The sequence below is a fragment of the Pleurodeles waltl genome, chromosome 10 (assembly GCF_031143425.1).
Source record: "Pleurodeles waltl isolate 20211129_DDA chromosome 10, aPleWal1.hap1.20221129, whole genome shotgun sequence".
Classification (NCBI taxonomy): Eukaryota; Metazoa; Chordata; class Amphibia; order Caudata; family Salamandridae; genus Pleurodeles; species Pleurodeles waltl.
The window spans coordinates 491,644,819-491,659,645 of NC_090449.1; the positions used below are offsets into that span (position 1 = coordinate 491,644,819).

Genomic DNA, 14,827 nt, shown 5'->3' on the forward strand with positions numbered 1-14,827 from the left:
GGCCAGGGTACAGCACTGTGGGACCCTCCACAATGCCTTTCAGTGCTACACCATGGCTGTGAGGCATAGGGTAGGGGCCTGCAGGCCCTTGGGCCTCTTAACAATGCCCTAGTGATACAAGGCCCAGGAGAGGTGAACCCAGAATAGGAGAACCCTCTTCCATGGGGCTTGCAGCAAAAGTATAGCAGTTCAAACCCAAGGCAAGCGTGTTCCCTCCTTTGGACCACCCCACTATTATCCAGAGCTGTGAGGCCCAGGGGAGGGTGGTCCCATCCCCTGGGCCTCGCAGCTATGGTCCAGTGCTGCAAGGCCCATGGAATGTGGCCTGCTGCCCTGGGCATCACATCTATGGTCTGGTGCTACAAGGCGCAGAAGGGGAGTGTCCCCTTCCCTAGGCTTCGCAGTCATCGATTTGAGGGTCAAGTTGGGTTGACAGATTTTCATTATTACTTCACAGGACAACATGTGCCTTTGAGGAGAGACTGCACGTGTGAAGACACATTGCGTGGGCAGAGGCATCAGAAGATGTGTGCTGGTGGAACTAAGAGTCACATACCGGATTGTGGAGGTTTTATTCTAAATCCCTTCCTCTAAATTAGGCCATATAAAAAGATAACTCAGCTGGAGATTGAGCTTATCGAGCATGAATTCTCTTGTATTTGAGTTCTATTCCCTTTCCCACCTCCAGTAGTAAGCCTTGACTGTTCGATAATGCAAATTTTGAGCGACAAGTTTAGGAAATTAAATCTGGTATCCAAATGGTATGAAGTCATTTTAAGCTTGAAACACCAGTGGTAAATATCAGTATTTACCACACATACAGTCCAGTAAGTACCCTCTGTCACAGGACCTGGTCCACTGGGTACACTTTAGCCATGTCTGTTTGACACTTTCGCCATGTATATTTGACTTCTAATCTCAGCTTCATGATGGAAATAACACTGTGTTCTAAAGCTGGGCAGGCTGTGCATGGGCAGCCCCTTTGCCTTGGCATCAGGATCACTGTCACTTCAGTTGCTGGCTGGTGGACTAGTTGGAAATGTGGAACCAGGAGATGCGTTTTTTAATCCCTGCCTCACGTTTGGCCAAATTGTGTGCTCTAATCCTTTTTCTAAACTTATTGCTCTGCTGCTCCCCTTTTGGCAAGAGTGGGGGTATTCTGATTCAAGATAAATATTACTAGCCAGCGTGATTTAAAAATGGACTGGATATTACCATGAAAAAGAGATGTGCCCACTCACTTGGTGTAGTCACCTAATAGCAGTACAGTGGTAAATATATAACCTTTGCCCCAAGTAGGAGTGCATTGCAGTCCTGGGTCTAGTAATTTAACTAACTGTTTAATCCTGGCCAAATAATTTTCTCCCTGTCCTTCACTGATTTGACAATATGGCAGCACTTTGAAGCAGGCTTCTTTTAAGAACAGACATTAAGGCCCAGATTTACTAGATAGTCACACAGCGCAGTGCAGCAGCATAAAATGCTGCGCTGTACTGCGTGAGAAGGAGAGAACAGGAAAGCGCCATATTTACAGAAATATGGCTCTCGCCTCCCCTCTCCCTAGAGCCACACACACCTTTGCGCCATAGTGCAGGTGTGTGTGGGGAGTGTAGTATAGGTTTTGCATTGGAAGGTTAGCATTCCAGTACAAAATACTATGCGTAGACACACTTTAAAACATTTCCTATGTTGTATGCAAAGTAGGAAAACAAAGGAGAAACAAAAACATTTCTCCTTTTAGCATTTGCTTTCACATAGTGTTAACTGTTGGCTCAGAACCCGTTCTGCTATTGTTTGTAGATAGGATTTTGCATTAAAAGGCATGGGTGGTTGCATGGGAATGTCCATGTACCACCCTTGTAATGCTCCCCTGGCGCTAAGTAACACAAAGCAATGCTTTGCGCTTCTTTACTTTACTTTTAAGGTACTTTCCAGTGCAAAACAAGTTTTGGGCTGGAAAGTAAATAGTTAAAAAAAAGATTTTGCATCTATTTGCATCACTTTTACGAGGCATCCCGGCGTAAAAATCTTAGTAAATATACCACAAGAGCACAATCCCGGTCAGGTATTGAGCATGAGTAGTGAAGGGGTGAAGCTGTGGCGTTATTTCAGAGCTGCTTACTTTGGAACTGAGGAATGAGGCTGGAGTCACAGCCTCAGCTCAAAATCCTGTGATTCTGGGCAAATCACTTAATCTCTCCATGCCTAAAAATGGAATATGTCCTTGTGTAATGCAGTTGGTGCTCTTGTCAAGGACTCCAATATTTTTGGATCGAGGTTGCACTACATAAAGACTTCAGGAACAAATGGGTTTCAGTTACTAATTCAAGGCTATTTGCATCTAAATAACAGAAGGTGCTCCCAACCCTGCATAGTGCATGTCCCCTCCTGTGCTGCAATGCCTCCTCCTGTGCTGCAATGCCTCCATTCCTGCCACTGAGAAGCATCTCATCAGCATCCGAAAGAGTGAGAGATTTCAAATGATTAAAACTGCCTGGCGCCAATATGTGGGGTAATGGGCATCATCTTTTGACTTTGAGTGGGAAGTGGATAGGATCCCCAATGACAGGCCAAACCTACCAAATGCAGGCCGGTTATGTGTGGGATTGCAAGGCCCCTCCCTGGGGTTTAACAACCATGGTCGAGTACTGCAAAGCACAGGGGAGGTAGCCATCTTCCCCTATTCCTCGCAGCGCTACACATGCCTGCTAGGCCCAGGAGAGACGCATCCCTTCGCTGGGCATCGCAGTGCTGCAACATAGGTGTGTGAGGCCTATGATGGGGGTAACACGTTTGCGAGGTCCTGTGTTGGTGGGCTGAGTGCGGGGCGACGGGCAGCTGCTCATTCCTAGCGCCGGCCTAGCTCAAATGACAGAAACTTAATTAGAGATAAGACAAAGTTGCCTCATGATGCTCCTGTGAAGTCTACATTGTATAAATAAAATGTAGCATATCTAAGTTAAATGATAAGAACTTTCTAAGATGGCAGTGTTGTGGTGAAGATAGTACAGGGGCAGAGAGGAATGTTGGATACTAATGTCTTTCTCTGTTTCAGTGGCTGGGTCTCTGTGAGAGAATCTTGGGTAGCCAGGAATTCCTTAATTTGTTTATTATGTAATTGGCTGTAGTGAGATTTTAACTGCATTACACATTTCATTAGAGTACTAACGTAGATGCCGTGGATTGGCTCTGGGCTCCTAAGCTATTCATAGGTTGCTACGTAAAGGGAACAATTTACATGGTATGTATGTGTCCATCATCCTTATTTTATTTTTCGTTTTGGTATAACCTGAGGGATTCAAATACTGCAGTCACCATACACATTGACTGATTATTTTGCTACATCAAACTCGAATCGCTGTATTTTCATGCGCTAGTGCAGCAGAATAACTGTCACACATTCAATAAAAGAGTCACATGACAGTAACACTTTAGTACAGAACTTGCATTGCAAAAATGCAAGTGAGATCGGGGAACATGTTGTATTTAATTTGGCGTAAAAATGCCAGGGAGATGATACTAACATATTCCTACTTAAGGTAATCCTCAAAATACTTAAAAAGTGGCAGTTTATTCTCAGCAAGAATGCTAAGCTGATGAAAGCTACTTCATCCTGAGCATCATGGTTGACACCCATCATACTATTTAGTAAAGGCCCTAAAATAGTATAAACAGAAAATGCACATAGAGAACAATCATTTTGTAGAGTGGGGATTGTACCTTAATAATTAAACTGTAGTAACACAGCTACATAAGTGCTACTTTTCAGCAACTGTTTTTTTTTTTTACGTTTGTTTTCTTTTTTGACAGACACTTAAAACTCCAGATATGTAACATAGCCTCAAAAACCTTCTTTGCACTGAGTTTCCGTAAGCCTCTGATTGCTCTCAAAGAACCAAGTTAAAAAAAATAATTTCATAAACCTCCATTGAGGATTTTCACCCGGTCATAAAATTTGTCTGTCGGGAAATCTTGTACTTGATGAAGGGGAAGGGTCTTTTCCTCTGAAAACTGTGATTGTGCACTGTAAATTAAGCGAGATTTAGCTTTTAGATTTCCATTTGTGAATTACATTTTTGTAGAGTTAATTATATTTAATAACTTTGATTTTGTTGTTGTCTTGGTCTTTTGCATTTTCAGGGAGGTAAAGTGGGTGAGATGTAAATTGTAGAAAATCAGTTTAGACGCCAATCATTGTATCACTTTTGCGCAAATTTGTCCAGCCACATTCATTGTAACACTTCAAGTGGCATGTATTGCCCTTTGAGAAAAAGGAAGATGGATCACTATCATGCCGATGGTGCCATTTACAACCCGTCCTATAAAATCTAGTGTTTCTTTTTATGGCCTTGGAAAAATTATCCTCTTCTCTTTAATAAAGAAATGTATTCTTAAAAGTTTTCTTTTTTTTGTGCTCGCTGATCCATTAGAGCTGTGCCTCTGAGCTTTTCATTTTTCTTGCCTCCATCCATAGCTAGGGCATCCAGCACCAGTAATCCAGTGGATTCTGACTGCTTATCTTTTGGTATTTCAGGTTCCCATGAGTTTCGATGATGTGGCATCCTACTTCTCAGAGGAAGAATGGAAGGACTTGGAAGAATGTCAGAAGGAACTTTACAAAGATATGATGAAGGAGAATTATGAAGCTCTGATTTCGATGGGTAAGGATTTTTTTCCTTTTATGTGTAGAGGTCATAATTCTATAGTACAAATGTAATAAAATATTTATGCACCCATGGTTGTGGGTAGATTCAGAATTTGATTAGCCTCTTTTCCTTTAGCCTGAAGTATTAAAAAAAAAAATGATGAAAGGAATGCTTGAATTAATCTTACCCACTGGTAATTACTTCAGGCTGCATCCCATTTTCTTTTACACACCATGCCACCTTAGCTTCGACCCAGCTATACACAAATCAGTCTTTTTCCTGCATCAATGGAGACAGTCGGGCCTGAACTGCCAGACCCTACCTGAACTGAAACAGAAATATACCAAGACCATCTTTGCCCTAGTTAGGGCTCATCAGCCATGTATAGCTTGGTTCCATTGACACAGTGTGCACGGCACCCATATCTGGGCATATCTGCCCCACTTAGGACTACACTATAAAGTATGTAAAAAAGTGATGAATGGATTGCTTTATTTAAGATGAGCCACTGGTAATTACTCCGGGCCATTTCACATTGCGTCATTATTTTGCATCCCATATCTCAGTTTGGACCCAGCCATATGCAAATCAGCCTCGACATTGCTCCAGTGGTACCAGCCCAGCACAAAGTGCAAGCCCTCCCTGAACCGGAATACAAACAACCCACGACCAGACAAAGCTATACTTGACTGATGAGGCCTAATAAATGTGAAACGGTCTTGGGGTGCTTGTGTTCCTGTTCTAGGAAGAAGTGGCTTGGCTATTTGGGCTGGACTGTTGCTATTGGAGCGGGGTCATGACTACTTTGTATATGCCAGATTCCAGACGGAGGTGTCATGGTGTGCAAAATAATGGAGTGGAATGCTGCCCGAGTAACTACCAGTGGCTGAGATGGAGTCAAGCATTTCATCCTTCACTTTTTTGTATACTCTTTTCCTTAAACATTAATCTTTGTTAAATGTGCAGTTCATAACCCAACTTCATTTGGCACTAGCGGTGTCTTACCTCGTTGGCATGCAATGCAAAGTGATAATGCTGCTCCTTTTTACACAAAGCAGATGCAATATTTGAAATGATGTGTGGCTTGTGAAGCATTTTGGTTGTGAAGAGTCTTCTAATTACTACTGTGTGCAAACAGTTACAGCTCTTCAGAGAGATTTGCAGGTGAACACACTCTCACTGTGCCACTTACCCTTCTTAATCGTTACTCCTTCCTGCCTCTGTCTTGCTCCTTCTCAATCTCTCTTCTGTGAACATTCACAAAGATCTGCGAGATTACAGCCTCTGATGCTCTTTAATTCTTTTTCTTTTTATTTGTATCGGAAAACAACAATGCAGTGCAAAAGACGACATTGAGCCTGATTTAGAACTGAGCGTTTATTCTGTCTCAACTGTAAAGAATATCCCATCCACTGTCATCTAAATCCCATTATATTCTGTGGGATTTAGATGTTGGCGGACAGGGATATCCGTCACAGTGGTGACGGAGAAATCCCGTTCGCTGAGTTCCAAATCAGGGCCATAGTCTCATTGAAACTAAAAGAACTGTACTGTCATTTCAAGGCCAACAAGGCCCACCTGCTTTCTTTTTTTACATAGCTTTCTATAATGTCGACCATGGCTCACAGGCATCGGAGTGGTGCACACATGTTGGATAACATTTTTAATTGAAGAGAAAGATGATCATTTTGAAAATGACACAGGACTGGGGGGGAAGGAATATAGTGAAACAACAATACATTGTGGTTAGTGAGGAACAAAACCTGTCCATCAATCAAGATGAAACGATAAATTACAGTACAACACTTCATGAAAAACTGAGAAACTAAAAACCACCCATTATATAGGATGGCAGTTACATTAGTAGTGGAGCAATCAAGACAAATATTTTGAAATTAGCACAATCAGAACACATTTGTGTTTTTCAAGCTATAAGTTGGCAGGACGACAGCCTGTGGATCATGTAGTGCCTGATCAGGGCCTTTTGCAGTCATGGGTTTCTCGCTAAGTTTATTACAGTGTAACATTTCCTGGCTTTGGAAATTGGTGAGTTTAGCCTTAAAGATGTTGAGAGTAGATGCCTTCCTGATAAAGAATGCAGAGAAGTTCAGTAGTTTTGCAGTAGCTCTAGAAAAGTCCTTCTTAAAGGTCCTTTGTTTTGAGTTGTTAGTGTTTGAGGCAAAATGAAAACCATTCTTCTGAAACTGAGGGCTGTTCCCAAAACCTTGATCATACCACCTTGTATGTTACACCAGCAAGAATAAAATTGCATCTCACTTGAGGGAGCCAGCTATTAATGGTCATTTAAACCAGAGTGATGTCAGATCTTTAGTAGGTTCCAGCCACCAGATGCACAGCAACAAGATTGTTTTGAGCAATGGCAGTTTTGACTCAGTATTGGACTCTTTTAGAGAGTTTTGCATATGCTCATTCAAATGCAGGTTATCAAGGATGAAGTCAAAGATTTGTTTAATCATATTGAGTGAAAGTGCTACCGAAGCAAAGGATACAACCCAGTTGTAAACCAGGGAGTTTTCTTCCAAGGGCAAGAGTAAGTAAAATTCAGTTTTGTCATGGCTGAGGCTATGTCTTTGTTGAGAAAGCCAGTCCTTAACTTACTGTAGCAGTTTGTAAGAAAAGATTCATCTTCCATAGAGTTTATTCTTAGATAAGTGTCATCAACATGTTGGTGATGATTATTACCCAGTTCACCTTGAAGGTTTCTCAGTGATTCGTGATATCAAATGGACAGCAGGCAAGTGAACATGGTGCTTGTGGTGTCATGCATGGTGTTGTAGGCGAGCAGTTGTTGTGCAATGTATTTGCTTTTTCTTGTTTAAGTGATAGAATGCAAACCATTCCAGAACCATGCCCTGAATCCATGATCTCTTTTTTAGGGGGTCAAGAAGAAAGCTATTGTCCGTGGCTTTGAAGGCCCTAGGGAGATCTCATAAAATCTGGAGTTCATACACTTCAAAATAAAAAAAAATATTAAGGACATCATCAACTACTTGGATGATAGCAGTTTCTATACTTTGACCTTTTGATAAGTAGTTTTTCAGTTGGTTTGCCAAAGAGTTTTCCAGCAGTCTGGCCAAGAATGGAAAACTAACGATACATCTATATTTCTGTGGTCTATAGCTACACCACATAGTGGCTTAATGTCCATTTTAAAAGGAATATAGAAGTCGGTATGCAGTGTAGTAGCTGGTTAAAAAGCATTTATATATAATAATAATAATGACTGAGCTGAAAATGTTGCAGACTGTAAACAAACCTGAAAAGCCATGCGAATATGTCTTTTTAAAAAAACTTTCTCTGGTACTACATATATTTTCCTAAAATGTTGAAGTTGAATAATAATGGCTTATAGTACTTAATTCCGCTTTTTCCTTTCCATCCTCCAGACTAGTGGAGAAGCCACACATTCTAAAAGGAAAGTGAATACAAAAAGAGTGAGGAGCTGAGGTTGCAAGAAAAAAAATACCTTACAGGAATTATGCCCATGCAGACAATGACAAAGGATGTCTCTTGTGTGATGGGACAGAGTAGGCTTCTTATGACTGACCACTGTGCCATAACTATTGGCTTTACTCTGAAACCATCTATTTTTATGAATGTTGTAGTATCTTTTGCTGCCTTATAGTCTCCGACGTTGTGTGCTCTGTAGCTCACTTGAATGCCGTGTGGATTACTAAGTCCTCATTACAAGTGGCTCTTTAAGTGGGCTGGATTTTCCCTACCCTTTATGTTAAGGACTTCGGTGGGACTGTTAAATTTACAGTTGGGGACAATTTGGCTTATTACATTGACTTAATTTGGACTGTGAGCGTCCACTAACAAATGAATAGTTACAGAAGGAATTGGTAATTCTGGTTCTGAGTCCTCAGATTATTCCTGGCTGTACGTTTATGCTGAGATTTTTTTCTTTTTTTAGCATCTGAAATCTCCAGGTGAAAGTTAAGAGATTTGCAGTATGTCCACGGAACCCGTAATTCCAAAGGGGTCTGAGCTGCTCTTATCAGCCCCACTGGAGTTAAGAGGCCACTTGTAATGACGTCCTTGATATTCTGGCAATTGCCATTGAACTGTGGTTTCGATTAATCACATTGTACCCCACCATTCAGTGTCTTGGTGTTCTCTGATTTTTCTTTTGCAAGTCTCACCTTTTCCTGAAACATTGAAGCACTTCCAAGATTTCTTTGTTCTGTAATCCTATACCCTATGACCTTAGTGAGTCTGTAAGCTTACTACACTTTTGTGTCCCATACCATAAGACTGCATCTTCTTTCTAGTCCCTTGCATTTCAATGATCTTAATTTCTTCATCTAGTGCTAACCTCTTTCTTAAAGTTTCCCAGTTCTATGAATGTCTTTCCTCCACAATTCAATACACATTAAATGCCTCTGATGGTGTAGTTCAGTCTAATATGGATAATCATTCATCCTGAGCATTTACATTGCAGTGCACCCTCTTAGAATCTTGTCCTTTGCTAATAGCCAAGCAGTAACTTCTTCCATCCAACTCCCTATTGCCTCGCTTTCCACTCTAGAAACCTAATTCCTTAACTTGTTAGTGACTGTCTTCTTTCCCCAAGCATCAGTTTGTATTGTTAAACTTATTTTCAGCCGTGATTGCATAAATCCTTGGTCACGATAAGGGTGTTTTTGGCTCCTTCTTTATTGGTCCTCAACCTAATATGTATTCAGACCTGTGTGTCTCTTCTTCAACCCACAATCTGAAGCACCTAAGTCTTATATAAGCCTTTATTCCATGAAACAAAGTTTGGTTAAAAGTGAAACTGTTTTTGATTGTACTTGCTCTTAAATCATTGATTTATTACTTTGTGGCAGCATATTAGCTCTGAAAATTAAAATTGTCTTATGCAGTACTTTGTGGTTTATTTGCTAGGGTTAAGAGAGGAGAATGTGACAAGTTGGTATTTATCGTGATTGCAACTGAGTTATAGCTTGGTGGGCTCCAGAAGTCTATTGCTTTCAATCATATAATCTGGACTGTTTATCATGGGGTTGCTGCATCAGTTTCACAAAGGCTTCTCTGCCCTATGAATCGCTGCCCTGGTTGGTAGTATATGTTTACAAAGATATCTTTCTCACAAGTGGCACAGCTGCCTGTGTGGATAATCATGGCTTTACTTTTTCATTGATTGTCCTCTCGTGTTTATACCTGTTAGGATATAACTGATTGCTATGCTAGCTGTCTTTTCTCAGGCCAACTTTGGTTCACAGAACATTACATTTTTTTGTAGTGTTTGAAAAAATTGATGTTGCCTATAAGGCAACTCCATTGGAATGTTTGATGTTTAAATGATTATTGGTGATGTATAACACAGTCTGTAGTGTTTGGAGGTGTCTGAACAAGACAGGCACATAACGCCAAATCTGGTCATTTCTATGTGTCAATAGAACTTGAGAAGATCAGTGGATAAAGCAAAATACCTTGACGTTCTAAAATTCTACAATTCACCCCACGTTTTAAGAATTCTCTGAGTCATTTAGAGAAAGACAGAGTGAGCCCTTCCATTAGCCACAGTCATGTTCTATAATATAATTCTCCCCTCCCCCTTTTTTTATACTCATGTTTCAGATGCTTTTCCAGTTTTGGTCTCTTTTCCCACTCTATTATCTTATGAATTGTACACTTCCTTTGCAAAAGAGTGAGTTTTCTTTAACCTTCTTTTGTTTAGGAATATTAACATTCTCAAGCAAAGAGTGTATCTGTACTCCGTCAGTCAGTCAATCAATCACAATAGTTTATTTTGCTTAATCTTTAAAACACAGTTAAAGGGACAAGAGTTAACAGGAGAGGTGTATGGGACTGGGAGAAGATCTTAATATGGAAACTGTGAAGAGATACCTGTTCTTATTTGCAAACCACTAGATGTGTTAATAAAGGCATGCAATAGACATATTTTAAAAGTGACAGTATTTGCCCGATGTTGCTAATTGCTGATGTTAATAAAGAAATTATTTAAAAACATCACAAACAATTGTAGCTAAAATGAAAGTAATACACTGGTAACCGCAATTCATGTTACATTTAAAGTTACATCATGGTGATGTGCTTGCTCTCGGTGTAATAAAATTAATGTGAAAATGAAAAAAGCTAGTTAATTGATACAGCGTAATCACGGTTCAGTGTCACAACATAATCTAAAAAATGTAAATAAATAAATTACTAAAAATACATTATAATTACTCATTCCCAATTGATTTTACTTTAATAGAATGCATTTCAGTCATGCATTGAAAATTTGTATCCTCAACAATGTTATAAATATTGAAACTGAATGGGTGAAGAGTGAGATATTCAACAATAAAAAACCTTTACATTGTTGATACCCAGTAAACTAAAGAGGAATTAAATGTTTCCTCTAAGATGACTGTTAAAAATTTACAAAAAATGAAGAAATGCATAAAGGAGTGCACTTCTACCCCATCACATGGATACATTAAGGTTAATATTGTCTCGGTACTGCCCAACGGAAAGGGAAGCAATTCCAGAAGTAAGGTCAAATTGAAATCTAATCAAGAGATTTCTCTCCCTAACATTGTATAGCCAATCAAGATATTGCTCATGTCCTATGTCAGAGGTGATTGTTGGCTTCATTAATTCAATCTATTCCAGAATGAACTGCAAAAAATAAATTGAAAATGTATAACACTTTAATGTTATCTTCTAAATAATCAATGCCCAATTCCTGATGAATGAAATAAGTTGTGGTTGATTGAGGTGGACCTAAAATCCTGCAAAACCTATTCCCCTTTGTCTGGAGAAAATTCTCCTTTTAATAGTTCAGCAAGCCAGCACCATAAGAGCTGATGCAAAATCTTTCACCCGATTTACTTTAAGAATAAATAAAATACACATGCCCCCTCGTGATCTAGTAAAACCTGATACCCATGCATTAACCTTGGTGAAACTGTTTGTTTTATGGAAAAGCAAGGATATTTAACATCAAAATGGACCCCAAGAAAGCATCCCTTCCCTCGTGGTACCATTAATCTTGCAAGGTCTAATTTTCATAACCTTTACACCGAAGTACATTATCTTTGATTTGGGAATATTGTCTTTTAGACCCAACCCTTCCATAAAGGGAACCCATGCTGACACTAACCATTCCAGCCCTGCAGGTGTTCTTGAGATCCAGTCATCATACAGCATAATGGAGCACTTTTCTGTTGTGGTCCTGAGGAAATTGGATACCACCGCAGGTAGATGTTTTACCCAGACATTTATATAGAGGAAGTACGGTGCACACCACTGGTGAACCCCACCCCATTAGCAAGAAAGACCTTATTCATTCACCTTTCATGCCATAATGTACCACAGGCTGCAGGCTAGAGTGCAGTCTCTCTAGCAATAAGACCACACTAGACTCACCCCATTTTTCAACATTATCATCTAAAGCTTTGAAGTGTACGAGAGCAAATTCTGTGGACAGTTCCATAAAAGCCAGACAAATTCTTCCATTTTTTATTTTTACTTACTTTGCTGTTAATCAGTAAAGGATGAGGCATTACTTCCTAGTACCAATCCGTGTATGAAATCCAGGGTGCACTCTGTACAGGGCACCAGATCTGTTTTCCCATTCTTGCTGTCAGTAAATAACTTAAATAGGGTTCTGCTTGGCAGACAGCTTGGTTTTGAGCAATCTCCATGGTTGAGAAATAGAAACAGGCAAACTCCAAGAAGCAGGAATAGAAGTCGATCTGTATAAAGCATTTAATATGTCAGTCAGCAAGGAGCCCATAATAGTACATTATACTTGCAGAGTTCCACCTGTACCTCATCTGCACCTGTGCTTTTCAGGGCTTCTATACTTTCCTTACGTGCAGTTATTTCCTGTGGGATACATGGACCTACATTGGCAAATTAATCAAGTATTGTAATATTTCCTTGTGGGCAGTTTAAATAAAGACTGCTAAAATGGATGAACACGTTGTTTTCTGTTATTGCCACAACTAGGACCATTTGTTGTTGTTCCCCTGCCACCTATTTCCAGAAAGATCAACAGTCCATGTCTCTGTACAGGCTTCAGCCACACTTTGGCTTGTTTAGTTATACAAGCCTTTGTTAGCAATCTAAATTGCCTTCCTGTATACAAGTATGTTTTTGCCAGTTTGCGTAGGGTCTCAAGATATCCTAAATCAAGGAACATAAGTCCCTTCTAGCCTTTCTGCATTGTGCGGTAAGCCGCATTGTTTGCATGTGCTCAACCACTTGAACGTCATTAAATCAGCAACACTTTTGTTCAGGATTTTAAATTGATTAATGATATCTCCAGCACGTAGCTGTCTAAGCAGCTCATACTATTAAGAATAGACCTGACAGGAAGCCTAGTATACCCTTGGAAGTCCGTTAATGGCCGTCTTAAACACTTACTGTTAATGATGGGCAAATGATGGCATGAATGAAGGACCTTAGGCAGGTCCCATTTAACCTTCAAGGGAGGACTTATTTCTAACATGTTATGTTCACCGTCGTGCCACTCAGTAAAATTGAAGGCTGTTAAATGAATGAATAAACTTTAAACTAAAACATTGTAAAGTATACCAGCCGTGGCCTTATCTTTTAGGGGTTGGGGAAGTGAGCACTGTGCTGATTGATTGCCCCCTAGTACAATTGAAGGGACTGTAAACATCCTCAGAATTGTATAAATATTTCCGCAGTGTATCACGTCTTTATGCTTTCTCTTAATGATGAATTGGAGCATCATCTGTTTAACTTTGTTTATTTTCAGTAGTTGTACCAGGGGTGACCTCAATAGCTGTGCCAGGTGTGGCCTTAACTTTAAAGGTTTGGGGGGGGTCACTGTGTCGATTGATTGCACCCTACTACAATTGAAGAGACTGTAAACATCCAGAAAAATCACCTAAGTATTTCATCAGTGTGTCACGTAGCTTCTCGTTATCCTAATGAGACTGCTGGATTTGGGTGGCAAAATCACCTGGACAACGCAGGACTGAGTCTGAACCGGCACCATTTGACACCTGTCTGCCTAATCCGGGTTTGTTCCGGCTAACTAGCAGTGCCTCATCTCCACCCAAGAGCAGGGATGATTGGGCAACCGGGCGCATAACATAAATGACTCCTCAGGGGAATCGTGGTCACTCAGATCTCATCCGTTTCTCTCAGTTACATTAGTCTCACGTATGGAAGGACAATCAGAGGCAGACTAAGGTTCAATAAGGTTTTATTGAAGTAACTGCATCTTAGATACTAAAGCATGTATTGCAATAACTAGGACGATGAAGCACAATTAGATTAAGATTGTGATAAGAAGAGTAAAATGCAAAAATAACGCTACCATTGTGTCACTAAAGATTGTGAAGGATAGTTCCTACCTAGGCTATGTTAGAACACAGCATGTTAAGCTCTAATTCTGCCCTTCAGGTTCCCCCTGGGAAGACGACATCCCTCATACCTGAGCAAGAAGCCTGTAGTCTACATAAGCAGCTGTATCGAAGGAATCAGCATACAGTCATGGTCATCTGGATGGAATCTCCCTCTAACGTACATGGGTCAAAGTAGTGTTTTTATAATAAAACAGCTGATATTCCAAAAAAGGATCCCCACGTAAGAGTGTGTATGTTTCTGTGAACATTGCAGACAAAGTGTACCACTTTTTACCGGCAACCTATCTTACTGCAGCCTTGAGAAAATCACAGAGTGAAAGAAATGTCCTGCTTAAGAACGCAGTGCTGACCTAGGCGAAGAACAGCTAGATTGAGAAAATAAAACAAGGCCGCAAATGTGGCTACTGTTAAAATAATATAACAAAGCTAGAATAAAACAAATCTAGGTTAAAGAGCACAACGGCAGGCCTAATTTGCAAAAATGGCTACACAACAAGTGTATCGCCTCCTTATGCTTTCTCTTAATTGGTAATTGGTGCTTGATCTGTTTAACTTTGATTATTTTCTGTGACTGAATTAGTTTGGCATTAAAATCTCCTAGTGTCATGATGCCAGGGCTTGATGGTTGGTCTTTGTATCTGAAGACCAATGTGTTATCAATGTTACCATACTAAGAGTTGATAAATAGAAGCGTTGAAATAGTTAATACAACAGTTAAACACATGACTCAATGGCTCTTGGTGGGACAAAGTACACTGGAGCTACCAGAGTGCTTATTTCGACTGCCCGTTCCAGATAATA

The 14,827-nt window shown here is 40.2% G+C and overlaps 1 protein-coding gene across 1 annotated transcript in view; it reads left to right on the plus strand.

The window, feature by feature from the left end:
* Nucleotides 1-14,827, plus strand: part of LOC138261649 (zinc finger protein 665-like) — a 143,607-nt gene that overhangs the window by 94,855 nt on the left and 33,925 nt on the right. The window contains exon 2 of the mRNA XM_069210818.1: nt 4,535-4,661. Coding sequence (XP_069066919.1) covers nt 4,535-4,661 — 127 coding nt within the window. The remainder of the gene's footprint in view (nt 1-4,534; nt 4,662-14,827) is intronic.